This window comes from Neolamprologus multifasciatus, chromosome 3 (genome assembly GCF_963576455.1).
Source record: "Neolamprologus multifasciatus chromosome 3, fNeoMul1.2, whole genome shotgun sequence".
NCBI lineage: Eukaryota > Metazoa > Chordata > Actinopteri > Cichliformes > Cichlidae > Neolamprologus > Neolamprologus multifasciatus.
Window position 1 is genome coordinate 44,380,856 of NC_140441.1, and position 24,158 is coordinate 44,405,013.

The 24,158-nt window shown below is 41.4% G+C and overlaps 1 protein-coding gene across 5 annotated transcripts in view; it reads right to left on the reverse strand.

Moving 5' to 3' along the window:
- adam19a (ADAM metallopeptidase domain 19a) overlaps positions 1–24,158 on the reverse strand; it is a 95,136-nt gene that overhangs the window by 38,992 nt on the left and 31,986 nt on the right. For 3 of the 5 annotated variants that reach the window (XM_085139693.1, XM_085139684.1, XM_085139676.1), the window contains 2 exons: positions 13,499–13,580; positions 4,258–4,334 (listed from right to left, as the gene is read on the reverse strand). In XM_085139693.1, the coding sequence (XP_084995819.1) occupies positions 4,258–4,334; positions 13,499–13,580 (159 nt within the window). Of the gene's footprint in view, positions 1–4,257; positions 4,335–13,498; positions 13,581–16,077; positions 16,547–24,158 lie in introns of those variants that run through there. The other 2 variants (XM_085139702.1, XM_085139711.1) reach the window with 2 other exon arrangements.

Below are 24,158 nucleotides of genomic sequence, written 5' to 3' on the forward strand. Positions count from 1 at the left end.
TAACACAACTGGCAAATGCAAAGCAGGGGAAGGGATCACATTAACATGTACATCCCTGTATTAACCAATGTCATATAGGCCCAGTTTATTTTTTCGTGTCATTGTTGTGATGAGACCTTAAAGAGCATTTGCATTTTCTGTTGTATACTTCCTTTGGTGTTCTTGTTATGTATAAAAACGTGTTTTTTGAAAATAGCTGATCTGCACTTTGCCAACATCTGTCAAAAAATATAGTTCAATAAAGTTGCTCTATATAGTGTTTTACTGTTGATATGCAGCGTTATTAAATTGATTGTTTATGCAACGGTTGATATAGCACATTTGCTTTTGAGAATATTTTAGATGGCACTCATCATCAGAAAGGTTGCCGACCCCTGTTGTAGCCAAAAGGATTTTATTTGCCATATCTTCACAACAGCTGCTCATATCACAGCCACGGAAATAAGGATTAATAAACTAGTACGGCCTGAAGCAGAACAAATTAGGATGAAGTATCTGTGGCTCTCTTCAGACCTCCCTCCAATCTTGCCATTTAGGAAAAGAAGGATATCACATCCCAGACTAAAGACTAAAGCATCACCATACTACCAGCAAACAAAAGGAGATGCATCATCGTTCTTAAGGCTAAGCTAATTTGACCTGCTACTAGCCTACTCAATTAACTTGTGCTTGTAGCCAGGTAATGCATGCAAGAAGTGAAGCAGTTACATGTGAATGAAACTTCCAGCCAACTCAGACATTAAAATACAGACATTTATCACTACATCCAATCCAATAGATTGATATATGTTTCAAAATGATTAAAACTAAGCTTATTATTAATCTTAGAAATATGACATCTAACCAGATTCTTACTCTTGATGGCATTACCTTGGCCTCCAGTAACACTGTGAGGAACCTTGGAGTCATTTTTGACCAGGATATGTCCTTCAATGCACATATTAAACAAATATGCAGGACTACTTTCTTTCACTTGTGCAACATCTCTAAAATTAGAAATATCCTGTCTCAGAGTGACGCTAAAAACTAGTTCATGCATTTATTAAGTCTACGTTGGACTGAAAAGCCTTCAGTTGATGCAAAATGTTGCAGCAGGAGTCCTGACAGGGACTAGAAAGAGCAGATTTTTCCTATATTGGCTTCTCTTCATTGGCTCCCTGTTAAATCCAGAACTGAATTCAAAATCCTGCTCCTCACATACAAGGTCCTGAATAATCAGTCCCCATCTTATCTTAACCCTTTAAACCCTAACCCGTCAACGGTGACCGTTAGCATTTTTAGCAAGGGTGTCCAACTCCAGGCCTCGAGGGCCGGTGTCCTGCAGGTTTGGGTTTAAAGGGCTAATGACCTTATAGCAGCAGTCCCCAACCTTTTTTGTGCCACGGACAGGTTTAACATCAGACAATATTTTCACGGACTGCCCTTTAAGGTGTCACGGATAATTACAACAAAATAAAATGATACGACCAAGGCAAAAACTGTGGTATTTTGTAAATATAATAATAACCACAAATTCACTGTGTAATTGTGTAACTCCATTAGCAGCGTCCTCCTGAAATGCGGCAACAACATTGAGAGTAACATCCTCCTCTTGCCCCTTAATGCTCTCTGGTTGCTATGGTACATGCAAATATTTCTTTCAAAATAAGACACACAACTACAACATGGGAAAGACCCAGGGAAACCAAGTTAACGATAAAAACCCTGAAAACCATATATTTCACACCCGAGCCTCAACATTTGCGGCCCGGTACCAAACGACTCACGGACCGGTATTGGTCCTTGGCCCGGGGGTTGGGGACAGCTGCCTTATAGTACCAAATCACCCCATTAAGGCACTTTGGTCTCACACTGCAGGGTTACTTGTTGTTTCTAGAGTATTTAAAAGTAGAATGGGAGGGAGAGCCTTCAGTTTTCAGGTCCCTCTTCTGTGGAATCAGCTTCCACATTGGATTCAGGAGACAGACACTATCTCTACTTTTAACATTAGGCTTCAAACTTTCCTTTTTGCTAAAGCATATAGTTAGGGCTGGATCAGGTGACCCTGAATCCTCCCTTAGTTATGCTCTGGCTCTTTTCCACAGCATGTCTTAATCCTGTCTTCCTTCTCTCACCCCAACGGGTCATCGCAGAAGGCCCTCTAAGCCTGCTTTCTTCCCATTAAAAAGGAGTTTTTCTTGCCCACCAAAGATCTTGTTCATAGGGGTCATACGACTGATGGGTTTTTCTCTGTACGAGTTATTGTAGGGTCTACCTTACAATATAAAGTACCTTAAAGCAACTGTTGTTGTGATTTGGTGCTGTATAAATAAAATAACTTGAAAAATTTAAAAATAAAATTATTAGACAATCTGGACCTAGAAGAAGGATTCTGTGCAAAAGTAAAAATCTGTAATCTGCCTTTCCTCATCTCCAGTATTAAGCAGCATAACTACTTTAAAAGCCTCAACATAAACACTTCTCTGACACCCTGGTGGGAATTCCTAAAAACAACTAAGTCTTCGCTTATTCCATGTAAACTAACACCCTTTTGGAACAATCCAGTTATTTATCAGAAAAAGGCTATACTAAGTTTTTTATCATGGTATGAGAAAGGGATTTAAAAAATCTAGAACATGTTATACAAGATGGAAAATTCATTTCATTTGAAGAACTATCAAAACATAGACTCAGCAAAGGTGACATTCTTGAATATCATCAACTGAAATCCATCATAGAAGAAACATTCAATCCTGGTCAACTGAATCAAGAAATACCTACTTGGGTAACAAAATGTTTTAATATCTGCCCAAACGGTGATCAAAAATGCTATAAGCTATTGTTTAAAAATGACTAAATGCCCCAACTTACAACTTACACAATAATCTCTACAGAACACACTACACAGGACAAAGGTTGTTCCCAAATGGGTCTTACACAATCAAACATATGCACCTATTGCAAAGACAACTCTGTTGAGAGCTATATGCATGCTATATGGTTCTGCATGCCTGTCCAACAGTTCTTGCAGAAGATATGTGAAGACCTAACCACATGGTTTGGTTGCTATATCTCAACCTCACTGTGCAACATAGTTAATATAAGTGAACTAGATATGGAAGCAAATACATCATGTATACTCCTTACTTCCTTATGCATCACCAAGAAAAGCCTGATGCTTATGTGTTCAATATAAAGATTTAGTTCCTGACCACATTGGTCTGGAGAAAATGTCTGCCTCTTCAAAACACCAACTGGATGAATTTGTCTTTCTCTGGTTCCCACTGGTCAATTCCATTGCTTAGTGGGGGTGATCTGCTGTAGTCTCGTTTCCCTATTTGAATTGGAGGTGGATGGTAGTGGTCTCCTGGGCTGCAGGTGACTGGCGGTCTTCCTGACGGCTGGAGAGCTGCGGTTGCTGTTTGGCCTATGCATCTACCTCAGTTGGTGGTGGTGGAGGACTGGGGTGGGTGCTGCTTGACGGTCTTGAGATGTGGCCCTGGGGTGCTAGTGGTGGTCATTGGTACTCTTGGAAGCTGCAGATAGCGTGAATGTCCTGGTTTTATCTCTGCCTGCCCCCAGGTTTCTGCAGGGCATTGCTGCAGCTTCTCACCCTCATTATCAAGTACATTTGTCACAAAGACACAGGCATTCTCACACTCACTCACTCTCTCCCTCTCACACACACACACACACACTATAGGAATATTGTAGATTTATGTATCTCTGTATTTTTTTGTGTGCTGTACATTTGTTTTGTTTTGCTTTTTCTGTCTCTTACAGGTGCAGCAATAGGCAATACATTGTGCATTCCTATTTGTGGAATACATGATTGCTTTTGTAATTGTATCATCGGATCTACACCCATAAGTTCTGGACACAGATGAAGAGAAGAGCTGAACTGTCAGCTGATCCCAACCAGGTGGTGAGTTGGATCAGGTGGCGGATAGTATGCCAGCACGCCTAAAGGTAGAGGTTATCCCCGCTGTTATGTTTTCCCCTGTTTGTGTCATTAACTAAGCAGGAGTTATACAGAGCCAGACAGATACACACGTTAGCTGTTTACAATCAGTCTTCTTCTTTTTATTCATTATACCTCAGGAAGATACACACACATTACATGGTGACCACTACTGGCGTTAGCTTGTATAACATATATATAACACCAGTGACGCGGCACCAGATAAGTGTAAAAAAGATAGATTAATGTTTGTTTATGTTCACCTAATAACACTTGATACAGTGTAACAACAATTAATCATGAGGTAGGGACTGTACCTGAATCCTGAGCATGTGCGGAGTGCAACCCAGGAATCTGGATGTTTTCTTACATGGCCATGGTAAAAGCAATGATCCTGAAAGAGAAAAGATTTAGAAACATTATCTCCATCTTTCATTAACCAAAAAGCTCTTCAAAAATACAGAATTGTTTCTTCGGTGTGATGGATTGACCTGTTGGAGATTAGATTACTTTTGTTAGAGAGACTTCTGGATGTTATTCAGGATGTCACCATAGACAAAGTTGAACAGCTCCTCCTTTCACTTGGTTGCATCTGACTGCACAACATCAGAGAAGTATTGAGCTATATGACAATAATATAAAGAACAACAGGAAAGTAATTCATGCCGTGATCATTTGGCAGTATCATGGCTCTGGGTCTGTGACCTAGTGTTTATTTGCTTGGACCTTTTAAGTCATCACTGTTTTGCGTTTTGAGAAGTCATTTATGCTTGTAGTTTCTAAAATATAATTTGTTTTCCTTGTGGTTATGATTTTTCCTGATTCCCATATTGTTCTATTTCTGTATTGTTCTGTATGATTGATTTTAGGTTTGTTAGTTTCCTTTAACGCAGAAAATTTGCAACCTCACCCATTCCTGTCCTGTATATGGACATATTACCAGTACAGTTAAGGGTATCTTTCACCAGCTTCCATCCTCACCACTGCCAGCTAGCTCTTGTCCGCAGCCATCCTTCTTTCTGTCTGTTCAGGAAGGCAGGTCTCACAGCAGTGGATTAATGAGCTTCACCCTAAGAATAGCAATTCCTCACCTGAGCAAGTGTTTGCTCCCATTCTCGTAAAAAAACTGTTCTTGTGACGCCACAGTTTTCCCCAGTGTTTTCCATCAACCGGAACAGTTTTCCCTCTGGTTATGTCTGGTTTATGTTGATTTCCCTTTAATGTGTTCAATACTTTTTCTGTCATTTCCTACTATTACACATTTTTACGGATATCTATGGTTTTGTTTGGGGTTTTTTTTGTATGTGTGGATGTATGGGTTTTTTACTTACATCTGGTGAGAATTTAATACCAATAGCACATTTGGAAAGATATATATTTAGACAATTGAAATACACACACACACACACACACACACACACACACACACTTAAATAAATACATATTGATTTATATATGTCCACAAAAATTACAGGAAGTCCTTGTCTGACTTGGACATAATTGACATTTGGCAAGTTGGAAGGGTGTGTTTTATTAATTTACATTAAACTCTGATCCAGATCATGCGAAACATTTCCTGTATTTCCTGCATCTTTTCAACAATTCAAATCACGTAACAAGGAAGTCACATCAACCAGGGCCTCGTTTGTCTTTACCAATGACTGTAGAAAACATGGATGACGCGACAGCACCTCCTCCCATTGTGCAAAAATGAAGCCAAAATATCCCGCATGGTGGATTTTTGGAGCCAGAGTCTGTGCAGCAGTGACTTGAGTTGAAGCGACTGTATCATGCTCCCGCCCACACACCCGCTTGATGTGACCGCAAACACGCCCCCCTACACTTTTTACATAGCCCTGTTGCTCCAGTATATGCTGATAGGTATAACCGCGACTGACGACTCGTTCAATTAAGGTAAATACAACCATGTCACTGTTATGAAAAAGACACACAGTTTAACATCTTATAGACACAGCTTTGACTAAGAACCCTCTTTTTATTCTTACTTTATGGCTTTAAAAAAATATCAAGATATATATCGTATATCGCCATCCAGTTAAAGAATAGCAAGATATGAATGTTGGGTCATATCGCCCAGTCCTAATAGAGAATAGTAGTGGATTTCTAATCCAGTGTTTCCCTGTGTTTCAACGGCACAGTTGTATTTCTGACAGCATAAGAATGGCCTACCTGGTGGAATTACTACAAAGAAGAGCTTTAGGGTGGGCCAAGAAGTGTTAAAAACTAAGCCCTGCTCACACCTCTAATTCTCGGGGACCCTTGGCTTTGTACTCACAATCCTAACCTTGACTAGTTTCACATTGGCATCTCTGGTTTGAGGACATGGCAGTGGTTTTCCATCAGGACAAGTAATCAGATGCGGAATATTTTATTAATCACCAAGGAAATTATGTGGTTACAGTTGCTCCAAGACAATATCAGGAAAAGACTGAACTAAAATAAATGATACCAATATATTACAAAGTTTACAAAATATAACAAATAGCTCAAATATATACAAATAGCTAAATTATTAATATCAAGAATATTACAGAGGTGAATATATGATTGACATTTTACTCTAAACTATAAGCTTGTTATTTGTTATTTTCCCTGTAGAGCATATGCAATAGGGTGTAACTACTGCACTGTGGATTAGGTGGAGGAGTTGTACAGGTTTAGAGTTAGCATTGATAGCCACAGGCAGGAATGATTTCATGTGTCATTCAGTGGTGCATGTGGGTGATCTTAGTCTACGTTCACACTGCAGGCGAAAGCGCATCAAATCCGACTTTTTTGACCCTATGTGACCCATGGTATGACAGTGATCATGGTATGACAGTGTGAACAGCACAAATCCGATATTTTCAAATCCGACCTGGGTCACTTTCGTATGTGGTACTGAATCCAATACACATCTGATGTTTTAGAAAGCGACTGCTGTTTGAATGGCCATGTCACAACTGACAGACGGCAATTATCAGTGCCGGAGAAGCGCCCGAGAAGACATTGTGAATGCTTCCTGGCCATCCCATGTAGATGTTAGTGAAACTGCTGGGAAGACAACGCTGGAGAAACGTGAACATTTCATTTGTACTGTATAATCTGCAGATTCTGACAGAAATCTGCAACTATCCTTTGAAGCACCGCTTCTCTCTAAAACAGCAATAAGGATAGTAGTAGTAGTATAGTATAGTAGTTATTAGGCCATATGTAAATAACAAAATAACTTTATAACTAAAAGCAAAATTGGGAAACGTAAAGTCTGCAACAAGTCTTTATATTAAGGGCCATCAGTCAAACAATACTGTTTGGTCTGGGTCTAAACAGAGCGTGTTGTGTGTGATGTCTTCTTTTGGGCATGTGGGCCGCTTTGAGGATTCACACGCGTTTGCTGTCACATTTTATTTGTAGTGTGAACAAGCAGACAAAAAAAATCCAATTTGATCAAAAAAATCTGAATTGAGCATTAAGACCTGCAGTGTGAACGTAGCCTTTGTCTCTCACTGAACGTTCTCCTACGACTGTCCTGCATATCATGAAGTGGGTGGGAGGTTTTGTCCAGCATTGTCCTTGTCTTAGACCAGCGGTCCCCAACCTTTTTAGCGCCACGGACCGGTTTATGCCCGACAATATTTTCGCGGACCAGCCTTTAAGGTGTCGCGGATAAATACAACAAAATAAAACTAGTACCGGTACCGAAAAAAAGAAGATTTATTCATAACACACATGGAAAGACCAAGGAAAACCGAGTTAACGATAAAAACGATAACAAAATAACGCTGAAAACCGATAAAACCCTGAAAACCATACATTTCACACCTGAGCCTCAACTCTCGCAGCCCGGTACCAAACGACTCAAGGACCGGTACCGGTCCGAGGCCCGGGGGTTGGGGACCGCTGTCTTAGACAACATCCACCTCTCCAACATCAACTTAAGGGAGTCCAGCTCTGTCCCCACAACATTCTTGGCCTTGTGAATTAGTTTACTGAGTCTACTGGCATCTGAGACCCTCAACCTGCCGCCCCAGCATGCAACAGCATAGAGGATGGCACTGGCCACAACAGACTCATAAAAAAATCCTGAGCATTGTCTGATAGATATTAATGGACCCCAGCACAGCTGGACTGGCCATCGGGCATTTTCCTGGTGGGCCGATTTTTTTTTTTTTTTTGTTGGGGGGGGTTGTAACGGTTTAAAAAATGAAAGGTGGTGGATTGGCTAATTGGTCATGATTGACTCTGGGCTGGCACAATCACAGCCTCCCCCTTGCTCGGGCAACGGCTCTGAAAGCAATCTTATCACAGACAAAGAGAAGAAAATGGAGAACAAAAAAAATGAAAAGGAGGTGCGGAAAAAATTAGGGCCAATAAGAAACAAGCCCTTCAGGCACGTGGTGGCTATGGCGGAGCTTCCACAGATTCAGTAACATTAGTAAGTGGTGGAGGCCAAAAGGTAGATGAGGGAAAGGGAAGGCAGGAGGAGGAGAGACCCAAGGTCGCTGGGCAGAGGGGCAGGGGAACTGAACTTCAGGTAAGAAGTTATGAACTGCAGCCAATCTGGATCAGATATAAACCAAGCTTAGGTGTATTTTATTTTCGCTGTGCTAACGTTTTACAGTCAGTTACAATGACTCGTACTGTGTAGTAGCTAGCATGACGGAGTTCATTCATATATATATATATATATATATATATTTTAGGGGTGCAACAATACACAAAGTTCACGGTTCGGTTCAGTTCAATACTTTGGTGTCACGGTTCGATATTTTTTCGATACAAAAAAAAATGTTCATGCCTTTTTAATTTATAATTTATTAAAATTATAAATATATATTTTAACTCAAAAGTACAGTTTTTAAATTTAATGTTGCTGAAACAACAAAGTAATAAAATAAATAAATCTATCTGATCGAGAAATCACTCATCTTTGGAAAAGAGAGTTTATTACAGAGAAATGGCTCTTTCCAAAATAAAAGCTATACTATACGCTTCTTCTGGGCTATATTCTCAGCAGCATATTAAATATATCAGGTCCCCATAAGGAGAATCATGTGCTAACGGCTGTCTAAATGACTCGGGTAAAGTTTGTAGCATGCGTGCTTGTTGTTTTTGTCTGCTTCCACTGGTCTTTGCACTAGGATGATGTTGGCGTAAATGTGCAGTCATATTCGTTGTGTTCCCACTAGTGCTGTCAGCGTTAATCTCGTTGAAATGACGTTAATGCCACAACACAGCAAATCTCCGTTAACGAGCTACCGCGGATCGCCCCGTACGTGGGCCTGGACGGCGTCAACACGTTAATGAGCTAACTGCGCTAACGCACTAGTTCCCACCAATGTAATTGAGCATTGCGTGGCACATCCGACATACTGTTTTACTTTTGTCCATGACACGCTTACCTTCAGGGTCATACTGAAAACCAAGATAGTTCCAAACGCCAGATCTGAATCAGGGTGGGGGAGGTTCAATTTGCCATGTTGCAACGAGAGCTTAGCTTCTGTCTTGCTAGCTTGTCCTGCGCTCAGTGAATCTGCGTTCCACTACTCCGCCTAGGCTGCACTGTCGAGCGCAGATCCACTGAGCTCTCAACACAGACAGCATCGTCAGAAGAAAAGTTGATCAAATAAATTAAAAATTTTGTATTGTTCGATACATATGTGTACCGAACCGAAAGCACTGTATCGAACGGTTCAATATCGATACGAGTATCATTGCACCCCTAATATATATATACACATACTGCTGGGCAGGTGCTATGTTGTTACTGATGGTGAACGTTTACTTTATTCATAGGGTTAGTTAGTAGAGTTGCCAACTGTCCCGTAAAAAAAGGAATAACCTTATTGTTGAGGAACTCCTCAAAATCTCAACAAATTGTGCCAATCCTTGCATGTTACATCAGATTGATCCATCATCACAAGTGGAAAAGTCTGTAACAGAGGAGACAGAAGAGCAGGAGAGAGAATTGAAGGAGAGTGAGAGCCAGGGCATAGATTATTTTTCTCTCCCTGAACCTGCCATATTGCAGGCATTCTTAGATTACTACCCACAGCTGAACACCAGCAGTACAGTTGTGATGAGGGTGTTCAGCTGTAAAGATGGCACCTACAGGAAGTGGCTTACTTATTGCAAAGAACGCCATTTATTGTTCTGCTTTCCTTGTCTGGCATTTGCAAGGTGGACTGACATCAGCGCATTTATAACAGGCATGGGTGACTGGCGACATGTACATCTGCGCACAGAGGAGCATGAAAAGAGCATTACACTTTTTTCTTGAGGTGCTCAAAAGGCAACAATGTCAGTTGTTAGCTCACAGAGCACAAGTGAAAAAGAGATGGCAAGGGTATAGTGAATGTGGTCAAAGTACTTGGGTAGAGGCGACTCAGCTATGAGCATGTGGAGAATGAGGCTGCATACACTTTTGGTGATAACACTATCAATCATGATAACTTTCAGGAACTGACTGTGTTATTAGGCAAGTGTGATATGTGCCTTGGAGAACATTTGAATGACTGCATTGAGAAAAGCAACAAGTTGCATCAGTTCTGTGGATCAAGAGAGAGGGTAGAGGGTCTCTCACCGCCCTACTCTCCAAAACAACTGTCAACTCAGTGATTGATGCACTTGGCCATCTCATTCAAGAGAGCATCGCCAGTGATGTCCAGAAAGCTGGTATGTTTTGTGTTCCGTTAGACACAACCCAAGACATCACAGGTTATGATCAGTGTTCAGTAATCATCAGGTATGTTACTGACACTGTGCAGGAGAGGCTCGTCTCCATCGTGAGGTGCGAAGCATACACGGAGCATAGAGCTGGGCGATATAAGATTTTTTCATATCACGATATGTTTTTTCATTTCAGGCGATAATGATATATATCACGATATAAGCCAAATAACTATATTTGTAAGATTTAAATGTGCCGTTGCTCACAAGTAAAATGTGAAATAAACAGCAGCTTGTTTTGATTTAAATATTCATTTCCCATAATAAGTTCAACAGGGTAGATGTACTTAAAGAATTTTTCAGACAAATAAAGGCAAATATTGCAAACTACACAAAAGGCAGCCGCTAAAGCGTTTAAGTTTCAAAATAGAGCAAACAAAACAGACTAAATTGTCAATTCCACTTAGAAACAAAATATTAATTCTAAAAGTAAATCTTAGTTTGTTTTACAGAAGAACAGACAAAATTGACTAACTTGTCAATATCAAATAAACTCAGAACTAAAGGGAAATTCTCAATCTCTCCTTGTTGTATAGCTTAGCTTTTCAAACAGTTTTAACAGTTACTTTAGTCTGCCAAAAGCCGAATGACGAATTAGTGCTTCCAGTCAGAGATTGAGCATGCACCGGTTTTTTGTATTTCCAGACTTGCTTTCGGCACAATTTACAGTGCGCGCTACTCTGTTTTTGTCAGACTTGAAATAGCCGAAATACCTTCACACTACACAACTTCTTTGGCTCTTCCATTCGACAATCTCTCCGGCATTGGAACCATCATCGGTTTTCTCTTCGGTAACCTTCGGTCACGCTCTCGGTTGATTTTTCTCTAGTCGGCACACTCATTCCCTCCATTACCCGGGCGGCACGGCGGCTGGCTGCTTCCCAAACAAATACACATGTGCGGCTTGGCACTTGTGCTGTACGTAACAAGTCACGTGACGTGACGCTGCGGCTGTGATTGGTTCGGCTCTGCACTACTTAATTTGGATTGGCTGTTCTTTTTTTTTCTTTTCTTTTTAAGAGGACAAGAGAGATGAGGCTTATCGCAATAGTTTAACTTTTCTATCGAGAAAAAGTTATTTCGCAATACATATCGTTATCGTTCTATCGCCCAGCTCTAACGGAGCAGTACAGTGTTCAAGGAGTCCTATCACAGAGTTAATCTGTGGGAGAAACAAACCCAAGAAGAGACAAGACACAGATGCTTCAGTCCAATAGGTGAGACATGGTGGTGCGCCAAGCATGATGCCCTCCAAAAAACCTTTGTGGACATTTTGGAAAACCAGATGATGATGCCCTCTTTGTTGATGCAGTGCTCACGCTGGAAGATTAAAAAGAGGGAAAAAGAAAAGCCAGCTGTTCATGCCAAAGCACAAGGCTTTAAAGAGTGTCTCTTGAAGCATGAACTGTTAACAGCACAGATATTTCTTAGAGTGTTTGAGCACACAACTCTTCTGTTGAAGTACCTTTCTCTGCCCATCATATGATGACAGCCACACAAGATAGCCTCAAAAGTATCGCCAGGTACTTCGCAACTGTGAAGGCAGCTGCAGACACATTTGTGAAACAGACAACTCAGAGGGAGGACAACACACACATGGAAGCAAAGCACACCATTGTTTTTCTTGTGACATTACCAATAAGTTTGATGTGTCACATGGCCCTCTTCCTATTGAAAAAACAAAAGTTGTATCCAAGATGGTCGACTTCTAAATGGCCACCATGGTCACCACCCATCTTGAGGGTTTTGCCCCCTCACATATACTAATGTGCCACAAACAGGACTTTGATATCACCAACCATTCCCATTTTATTATGGTGTATCCATATAAATGGCCCACCCTGTAGATAGTTCAGGAGATTAACTCAACGAAGCAGTCTTTTGGTTTCCGCTAAGTACGGGTTAGAATACCAGAATAGGGAGGATGGTGAAGGTCTAAGTTTATTAGGCTTCATGGCTTTTCCTATAATACCTGGTGAGCTAGTCTCTAGTCAAAATGCCCAGGCCAATTTTTTGTCCTAGTCCAGCCCTCTCAGCCACCTCAGAAAATAGAGTTGACTCTGGCCCTTCCTTGAGAATGCAGTGGTATTTTTAACCCACTCCAGTTTATTATCTATGTGTACTCCGAGCTATTTATAGTCCTCCACAATGACCCCCTGGATTGTACCAGAGGTTACAGTCCACAATCAATTTTTTGGTCTTTGTCACGCAGATGATTCTGCTTGCACCACGTGACAAAGAAGTCAACCACAGCCCGGTACACTGTGTCATCACAGACAATCAACAATCCAGGAAACAAGAAAGGCATCAACCCACATCACTCTCAGCTTATCACCCAGGAGGGTCAGCCTGGTGGTACTGAACGCGCTGGAAAAGTAAAGAACATGACCCTCACAGTGCTCGCCAGCTGGTCCAAGGGAAGCAGTGCGTGCATTGTCAAATCTAAAAGTACACAAATTCAAACATACCAAAGTAAAGTGATCTCACCCTCTCTCTCTCTCCTATAATCTCAGACTGCCCTTCAAATAGAAACAGCTAGCATTAGGAAGTAAACAAGTTTCAGTACTTTAGCACCATTACCAGAGTCTGTTTGTTTATATAGTTTTATCTCAAAAATCTGGGTTAAAAGAACCATTCTATGAAGACAGGGAACTGATCTGCCTGCTTTTTGGAACAATGAACTTCACAAACAGAGACCCAAGTTTAGAGCATAGAGATTGAGTTAATGTTAGAATCAGGAGATTCTTTAAGATGAGTTAGCCTGAATAGATTGATAATATAAATGAAATTTTCTTAGGCATCTACCTCTTCTTGTTTCTTTATACTTACAGTGTAATTGTGATTAGCAAGAGTAACAGGTTTCCCATCCTCTGTGTAGTATGTCTCTGCAAAGTCTTGACCCAAAAGCTCACTGAGAGAGAGAGAGAGGGGGGGGGGGGGGGTGGAGGGAGAGAGAGAGAGAGAGAGAGAAGGAGAAACAGAAGAAAGTGTAAGTAATTATAAAATACATAATTTTTTAAAATCCCTTTTGAATGTAAGTGTCAGCCTCAGTGGTAGACAGCAAATCAAACACACAACCTGAGGCCAAGATCACACAGAATACTTTCTTGTTATAAACTTTTTTTCACTCTTTATGTGTGAAAATTGATAATTGTTTATACCAACAAAGCAATGTGTACAAAAAGAATGTGAATGAGACACTGGAATATAGCAGGGGTTTTTAGGAGACCAAAGCACATAATTGTGCTACAGAAAATGACAGTGACACACAAAATCTGAGACACATGTAGTTAAATGAACTCGCTAATAATCCTTTGATAAGTCAAGGTTGGTGACAGATTTTTACTGAATTGACCCTATCCACACAGTCTTCCTGCAGGAACCATACTTGGAGGCAGGATTTCAATGTTTTAACTATTAAAACACTGCAAGAATTTTGGTTTGAACTAAAGGTAAGGTTTTACCAAACATACTTATATCAGCAATCACAAACAACATTTGAATAGCAGAAACAATTTTCATTACAGCTGAACCATGAGAGATTTAAACACCAAAGAGAGTTGGAGATGATGAAAGAAAAAACTGAAAATGATCTCTCCTAACTCTTGGTAGCACTGTCACTTGGTGTTCGCTCTCTCTGTGGTAGAGTATCACTTCCTGTTCCTGCTCAAACACAGTGGTGTTTTTGAGTAGCTTATCACTCACTGTGTCTGTACTGTTTCGCTAGCTTAGCTTAGCTTGTAGCCGACTCGCTAGCACCATGGCTACTTCACCTGTCCCTTCTGCACTTTCCTGCTCATTGTGTCAGATGTTTAGTTACTCCTCGTCTTCCTTTAGCAGTAATGAGACTTGTAACAAATGTGGCATATTTGCAGCTCTGGAGGCCAGGATTACTGAATTGGAGACTCGGCTTCGGACCCTTCATTCACCTGTAGCTAGCCAGGCCCCTGTAGCTGGTGCAGCCGAAGATAGCGTAGGCCCCGCTGTTCCCCGGCAGACCCCAAGCAGCTGGGGAAAGAGGGCTGCTGGGTGACGGTGAGGAGGAAGCATAGTCCTAAACAGAAGCCCCAGGTACACCACCAACCTGTTCATGTGTCTAACAGTTTTTCCCCACTCGGCGACACACCCGCCGGGGGTCAAACTCTGGTAATTGGTGATTCCGTTCTCAGACATGTGAAGCTAGAGACACCGGCAACCATAGTCAATTGTCTTCCAGGGGCCAGAGCAGGCGAGATTGAGGGAAATTTAAAACTGCTGGCTAAGGGTAAACGTAAATTCAGTAAACTCATAATTCACGTCGGCAGTAATGACACCCGGTTACGCCAATCGAAGGTCACTAAAATCAATATTAAATCGGTGTGTAACTTTGTCAAAACAATGTCGGACTCTGTAGTTTTCTCTGGTCCCCTCCCCAATCAGACCAGGAGTGACATGTTTAGCCGCATGTTCTCCTTAAATTGCTGGCTATCTGAGTGGTGTCCAAAAAACGATGTGGGCTTCATAGATAATTGGCAAACCGTCTGGAGGAAACCTGGTCTTGTTAGGAGAGACGGCATCCATCCCACTTTGGATGGAGCTGCTCTCATTTCTAGAAATATGGACAAATTTATTAAAACCCCCAAAATATGACTATCCAGAGTTGGGACCAGGAAGCAGAGTTGCAGTCTTACACGCCTTTCTGCAGCTTCTCTCCTCCTGCTACCCCCCCCCCCCCCCCCCAAAAAAAAAAAAAACCCATCTCCATTGAGACTGTGTCAGCTCCCAAAAAGACAAAAAACAAACTAAAAACCAGCAATAAACAATTTAAACATAAAAAAAAATCACAAAGAAAGAACAATACGGTATCCACATCTGAACCAAAGAGTAAAACAGTGAAATGTGTATTATTAAATATTAGGTCTCTCTCCTCCAAGTCTCTGTTAGTACATGACTTAATAATTGATCAACAAATCAATTTACTCTGCCTTACAGAAACCTGGTTGCAGCAGGATGAGTATGTCAGTTTAAATGAATCAACAACCCCGAGTCATTCTAACTACCAGAAATCTCGAAGCACAGGTCGAGGGGGCGGTGTGGCAGCAATTTTTCACACCAGCCTATTAATTAATGAAAGACCAAGACAGACTTTTAATTCATTTGAAAGCCTGATGCTTAACCTTGTCCACCCCAGCTGTAAAACTCAGAAACCAGTCTTCTTTGTTATCATCCAAGGGCGTAGATTTGGCATGGATGGAAGGGACATGTCCCTACCAATATCCAACGATTATTGAATTGTCCCCACCAATAATTTGATCTCTTTGAGTAAAGAAAAACAAACCCGATAGAAAGAAAAAAAAAAAGATCTATCAACATCTCATTCACATAGCGGTGCAGAAAGAGTTAAATTACGTTCGCTACTGGAGTCCTACCTCATGTGACAAATATGGCCAATGTGATTGGCTGTGCCTCTCAGGGAGCTCTGTTTAGTTTTAGCAGCTGCAAGCCTGCACTGCAAGGCCCTGCAAGGAGGAGAGGAGGATGCCACAAAAAGGAAGAACCTGGATATAAGAAAGTACTTTTCAAAGAAACATGTCAGTCATTTAAACTCAAGTTCACTCATAAAATGTGTCCGTCATAATAACGTTACAGACTATGCTAGGCTTTGGCCCACAGTCTAAAATTGTAACAGTGAATAACGTGTTTTGGAAACTAACTGCACCACAGGCAGCACTATTAGTTATCTCAGTCTCAGAGCAGCATTTCTAATTTTGATTGAAGCTGTCGGAGAAAACGGCAGCCTCGAGCGAGCCAGGATATTAGTTTACAGAGGCTGTTAAAATTATATGTCTAACGTTAAAATGTTGGTGACACAATAATTTCATCCTAATGGCACTGACAGATTAATAGGGTTAATTTTTGAGACAAAATATCATGAGGTAGTCACGATTTTGCAAATATTCCACCTTGTAGTGCAGTTTGCACAACTTGTTTTAAAAATGCACTCACCCTACAAACATTACTGACGAGTCAAGATCTGCACAAATTGACAGACACACTGAAGCAGCTGCACATTTTATTCTTATTGTCATGTATGTCCTATTTGTCAGCTGACAGAAGAACCAACACAAAGCTCAGAGAGCAATGGTGACACAAGATCACAGGTGAAATTGGATGATGACCTATTGGTTCATTACTGTATTTGAAGTACACGTGTGACTGCATGTATTTGGAATGTCTCACTGTTATTTATCAGGTGACAGAGGCAGCTCTGCCATGTTGTAGCTCGGACAGAGGTGAAGAGGCAAGGTAACTGGTACCTGACTGATGTTTTGGTGCTATAGATTAACGAGAGGAGAAGGCATGTGTTTGGCCCCTTCACATAGTGGACATTGAGTTGTTGTGTGGGGCATTAGTCATCCCAGTATCCTCAGTTGAGGCTGAAAGAAGCTTCAGTGCTCTCAGAAGATTAAAAACATGGCTAAAGTCAACAATGACTCAAATGAGATTACACCAGTAGCATTAATGTCTGTTGCTGTAACAGTAGTTCATGTTTAGAATAAAAAATCCCAGCTCACTGATTTGATCGGAGCAATAGTGCCTAAAATGTTGCATTATTTTGCTGAGAGATCTTTTACTTTGTGGTAATCTTGGATGGACAAAAACCACCGGGTCATTCAGTGTTCCCTTAGTGCTAATGTATAAGAGATGTTGGTGTACTATAACTGAACTAATGTTGTTAAGTCCTTAAAGTCATATTATTTTATTGTTATGACTGTATTTGAAGCTATTTTTATTTTTGTATAATATCTGATTTATATGGAATATGGCTGAAGTAAACTAAAGCCTAAAATACTTAGTCATTTGTTTAATAGTAATTTAACATTATATAATTTCCATATAAAACTATGAATTGTAATTTTTAATGGTTTAAAAGCATGTAGAATAGCATATGTAGGCAAGTATATTTCTCTTTTTTTTTTTATCAAGAAGAAAAGACAAAAAGGGAAGAAAAAAAAGAAACAGGGCAGGGTTTGGTGGTTGAATTATCCGTCCCCACCAATGCCATCTATCGTCCACCTGGGCTTTACACAGAGTTTCTGTCTGATTTCTCAGACTTTTTATCTGATGTAGTGCTAAGCTCAGATAAAATAATTATTATGGGTGATTTTAATCCATGTAGATGCTAAAAATGACAGCCTCAACATGGCATTTAATCTGTTATTAGACTCAATTGGCTTCTCTCAAACTGTAAAAGAACCCACCCACCACTTTAATCACACTCTAGATCTTGTGTTAACTCTGACCTTCCCAAAGTGTGGGGCCCGCCCCCTGGGGGGGGGGGGGGGGGGGGGCACAGAGCCATTGCAGGGGAGGCGCAGTATGAAAAGGGGAAAAAATAAAATAACATACAAGTAAATAATAGCATAATTGACAGGTTTTTGACGGGGCTCCCACACAAACGCAAAGCATGAGATGAAGCTTCGCTGAATATGTTTCCAAACCAACTTCATTCTAAGCCCAAGACTAGAAAATATGGTGAAGCATATCTTCCCTTTGGTTTCACCTGCACAAGTGCCAAGGTAGGTCTCCCCTGCAGAATTGATTTTCCCTTCGTCGGGAGCACACGCTGGGCTCTTCAAATCACGGACAAACAGTATCCCACATTCTTGATTTTTAGTTCACAAACAGTTGTTGTAATGACTAACTAATCCTGACATTTTGGAGATGTTAGCTCTTTATACAGTAAAGTTACTGTGGGATACAAATAATATCAGGCTGATCCTGCCACGATTTGTTCCCTCGGTTCAAATCACGGACAAACAGTATCCCACAGTTTTTTATGTTTTTAAACCAATTTCCACAGAAAGGCATTTTTTGAAAAATGTATTGATAGCAATGTTGAATATTATTACACAGGAAAAAAACAACTACACATAAAACAATTACACCATGACGCCTCTGCCTTTCTAAATAGAGGGACAGTAACTGGGTGTGTGTATGTAAGCGTGTAAAACCTGAAGATAGAGACAAAATACTGTTAATCTGACTATCTGCCATTTTGCAATTCATCTCATGTAAACAAAAATGTGGCGCATAGCGCGATGAGAAAAAAGGCACATACCTTTGACATTGAGTGACGAACTCTGTATTCCTCGTCCACACGTAAACACAAAAAAGGAGTTTTAAAAAATCTCAGTTTTTGGTGATTCGAAACGCCGTTTACGTGTGGACGAAACAGCTGCGTTTTCAAAAATACCCGTGTAGGTGTGAATGTAGCATAAAAGAGTTAGTAGTTTATTTTCTTACTACCTGTAATTTATTGCTTTTTACTTGTATTTACTTAATTGTTTACTAAATGTTTGAGGTGTGAAATAAACCGCAATGGAGAAAAATATGGGTGTGTGTGGTTGGAGGATGTGTGTGTGTGTGTGTGTGTGTGTGTGTGTGTGTGTGTGTGTGCGCACATGGGGGTGGGGGGGACATTTGTCTTGTAAAACAAAGGGGGGCCTAGAAAAAAGGTTTGGGAACCACTGTGTTAACATATGAAATAGAAACTGAACATTTACCAGTGTTTCCTGAAAGCCCTCTCCTGTCTGATCATTTCCTGATAACATTTACATTTACAATAATTGATTACACAGCAGTGGAGAGTAGACTTTAGACTCCCTCAAGGGAGGATAAGAAGGACAGACGCAACAACATTGTCATCCCCTATGTAGCCGGTGTATCAGAAAAACTCAGGAGGGTTTTCTCCAAGCATGACATCCCGGAGCATTTCAGACCCAGCAACACGCTCAGACAAAAACTGGTTCACCTGAAAGACAAAACTCCAAAACACAGACTTAACAATGTGGTGTATGCTGTACAGTGCAGCGAGGAATGCCCAGACCTCTACATTGGAGAGACCAAAAAGCCACTTCACAAGCGCATGGCACAACACAGAAGAGCCACCTCCACAGGACAAGACTCAGCTGTCGATCTGCATCTAAAGGTCAAAGGTCACTCTTTCAAGGATGCCAATGTTCACATTTTGGACATAGAGGACAGATGGTTTGAAAGAGGAGTGAAAGAAGCCATCTATGTCCACTGTGAGCGACCATCTTTGAACAGAGGCGGTGGTTTACGACACCAACTCTCTGCCATCTATAATCCAGTTTTGAGATCCCTTCCCAGACGCCTTAACGCCCACTCACATCCTGGGCCATCTGACCTCAGGAATTCGCATGATAAGGTGGGGCCAGGTTTCACAATGAACTCACCCGAAACCCTGGCTGATTGCGACCCACACCCAGTTTCACACCTTGGCTCAGGTGATTAGAGGATCATCAGGGGGTCCTTTTGTCCCTCTGTGGGGGGATACTCCCACTAGGTTTATATCTGGGACTCTCCACCATTTGACCTTAGAACTGAAGAAGCTTCTCGGATGAGAGGTGAAACGTCTTCAAGTAACTTAAAGTCCAGACGCTTTTCTTTGCAAGCTCCCAAGGGCGTAGATTTCGTTTTGGCATTGGTTGGGACGAATGATTCAGGTTTTTTTTTTCCTTTTTGTCTTTGCTTCTTGATAACAAAAGGAAAAATGTACTTGCCTACATATGCTATTCTACATGCTTTTAAACCATTTAAAATTATAATTGATAGTTTTATATGTTTGTTATATAATGCTAAATTACAATTAAACAAATGACTAAGTATTTTAGACTTTAGTTTACTTCAGCCATATTCAATATAAATCAGGTATCATACAAAAATAAAAATAACTTCAAATTCAGCAGGGCTGGACTGGGACAAAATATCGGCATTTTGACTAGTGACCGGCCCACCATGGTATTATAGGAAAAGTCATAAATCCTTTAAAGCCTTTATAATAAGCTTAAACCTACACCACCTTCCCCATTCTGGTATTCTAAACAGTAACACCTAATTTATAATTACATATACCTATAACTAAAAGGGTTGCCAACTCCTCGGCTGTAATTGGTCCAGCCCAGAGTCGATCATGACCAACTGGCCAATCCACCACCATTCATTTATATCATTAAAAAAAGAAAAGGAAGAAAACCCCATTGGCCCGTAAAAACGAAAAATCACGAGCGGCCCACTGGGCAAATGCCCGGTATGCCCGATGGCCAGTCCAGCCCTGAAATACAGTCGTGACAATAAACAAATATGAGTTCAAGGACTTAACATTACTTCAGTTACATTACACCAACATCTCTGATACATTAGCACTAAGGGAACACTGAATGACCTGGTGGTTTATGTCCATCCAAGATTACCACAAAGTAAAAGATCTCTCAGCAAAATTATGCAACATTTTAGCCACACTATTGCCCCGATCAAATCAATGAGTTGGGATTTTTTATTCTAAGCATGAGCTACTGTTACAGCAACAGACATTAATGCTACTGGTGTCCCCACACAACAACTCAATGTCCACTATGTGAAGCAGCCAAACACATGCCTGCTCCTCTCGTTAACTGAGATACACTGCTGGCATATTGGTTTTACATCTATACTGTCCAGTTTCTCCTGGTGGACATACAGCAGCATTGTTTAATCTCATTTGAGTCATTGTTGACTTTAGCCATGTTTTTAATCTTCTGAGAGCACTGAAGCTTCTTTCAGCCTCAACTGAGGATACTGGGATGACTAAAAGCAGCCTGACAATTGTCATGATAATAAATACTAGTTAATCTATAGCACCAAATCATCAGTCAGTCACCTGTGACCTCGCCTCTTCACCTCTGTCTGAGCTACAACATGGCAGAGCTGCCTCTGTCACCTGATGAATAACAGTGAGACATTCCAAATACTTGCAGTCACACATGTGCTTCAAATACAGTCATGAACCAACAAGTCATCATCCAATTTCACCTGTGATCTTGTGTCACCATTGCTCTCTGAGCTTCGTGTTGGTTCTTCTGTCAGCTGACAAATAGGACATACATGACAATAAGAATAAAATGTGTAGCTGCTTCAGTGTGTCTGTCAATTTGTGCAGATCTTGACTCGTCAGTAATGTTGGTAGGGTGAGTGCATTTTTAAACTGTGCAAACTGCACTACAAGGTGGAATATTTGCAAAATCGTGACTACCTCATGATATTTTGTCTCAAAAATTAACCCTATGAATATGTCAGTGCCATTAGGATGAAATTATTGTGTCACCAACATTTTAACATTAGACATATAATTTTAACAGCCTCTGTAAACTAATATCCTGGCTCGCTCGAGGCTGCCGTTTTCTCCGACAGCTTCAATCAAAATTAGAAATGCTGCTCTGAGACTGAGATAACTAATAGTGCTGCTGAAAAGCAGCCTTTCCTTATCGCCAGTGGTCGCGGCCGCTACAGAGTGCTGGTGGGCTCGTTTCAGCCTTAAAACTGCAAGTCGGCAGACAGTCCTGCTCCACCAGGCCCAGGACCCTCCAGCAGCCACCAGGCCCAGGACCCTCCAGCAGCCACCAGGCCCAGGACCCTCCAGCAGCCACCAGGCCCAGGAACTTCCTGCTCCACCAGGCCCAGGACCCTCCAGCAGCCACCAGGCCCAGGACCCTCCTGCTCCACCAGGCCCAGGATCCTCCAGCAGCCACCAGGCCCAGGACCCTCCTGCTCCACCAGGCCCAGGACCCTCCAGCAGCCACCAGGCCCAGGACCCTCCTGCTCCACCAGGCCCAGGACCCTCCAGCAGCCACCAGGCCCAGGACCCTCCAGCAGCCACCAGGCCCAGGACCCTCCTGCTCCACCAGGCCCAGGATCCTCCAGCAGCCACCAGGCCCAGGCTCTTCCAGCAGCCACCAGGCCCAGGATCCTCCAGCAGCCACCAGGCCCAGGATCCTCCAGCAGCCACCAGGCCAAGGCTCTTCCAGCAGCCACTAGGCCCAGGCTCTTCCAGCAGCCACTAGGCCCAGGCTCTTCCAGCAGCCACTAGGCCCAGGATCCTCCAGCAGCCACTAGGCCCAGGCTCCTGCAGCAACCACTAGGCCAAGGCTCAACCAACAAGTTAATCAACAGTGACTTCAACGGGCCATCACAAGGAAATACAAATCTCATCATTTTCAAAATGCCGCCTAAAAGAGCAAACCCAGGAGTTGAAGAGGAGTTGGAGGAGATTAAGAAATCGCTTAATTTCATGTCTGATGAACTGAGCAAAGTGGCTAAACAACAAGGTATGCTACATGACCTAATGGATGAAATAAAACAACTAAAAAACCTCATAAAGGACAAGGACAAGAAAATAGACGACTTGGAACGGCGAATCGAGGACCTTGAACAATACACAAGAATGGATGATTTAGTCATAAGTGGACTGGAGACGCAACACCGAACCTACGCCGGAGTAACAGCTGGGGGAGGTAAAGATGGTGAAGATGCCCCGGTAGAGGAGCTGCAAACGCTTGAACAGCAAGTGATAAAATTCCTTCAAACGAAGAATGTAAGTATTCAGAGCCATCATATTGCAGCATGCCACACACTCCCCAGGAAAGACAGTAAAACAAAGCCATCAATTATTCTTCGGTTTGTGAGTCGCAAAACAAAGATTGAGTTACTGAAACAGGGTAAGAAGCTTAAAGGGACTGGTGTGTATTTAAATGAACATTTAACGAAAAAGACTGCTGAAATTGCAAGACAGGCACGCAGCCTGAGAAAACAAAATAAGATACAAGCGACATGGACGAGGAACTGCAAAGTAATGATAAGACTAAATGGCAATCCCGAAGAAGCGAAAGTTGTGATGATAAGAGAACTCAAAGACTTAGAGCAATATAAATAATCAGGAATCTGCTCTGGAATCTATTGGAAAAGTGACGATTGGATAATGAACAATGGGTATGGAAAGTGTTTCTGGCCTTACGGCTCAAAAAACAACAACAAAAACAAAAACACATAAATGACAAGTTTGGACACAGATTATAGGTTTCCATTCAGAGATATTGAAGAGGAAGAATTTGATTATGAAAAGGACTGTCAAGGTGGTTATTTTGCCACACACGCTGAGAAAACGAACTTCAAAACGTTTAACTATGCAGAGCACAACATGCATGACCCTGAAAGTAACATTGACCCAGATACCCACTTCTACAATAACACCAATAATACTTGTGAGTACTATACGGATGACCAATTCAATATGAATATTAAAATGGCAAATGCATTGTCGGTCATACATTTCAATAGTAGAAGCCTGTATAAAAATTTTTCTAAAATTACAGAATGTTTAAGTAAGTTAAAAAAGTTTAATATAATTGCAATATCAGAAACATGGCTCGATAATGAGAAAATTAGTGAAATGGGACTGGAAGGATACGAATTATTTACAATGAACAGGGTGAATAAAAAAGGAGGCGGTGTTGCCTTATATGTAGATAAAGTTTTGAAATGTAGTCTGATTGAATGTATGTCAAGCACCATAGATAACGTATTGGAATGTGTCACTATTGAAATCCATGTTGAAAAAGCTAACAATATAATTATAAGTTGCATCTATAGGACACCAGGTTCATGCCTTGAG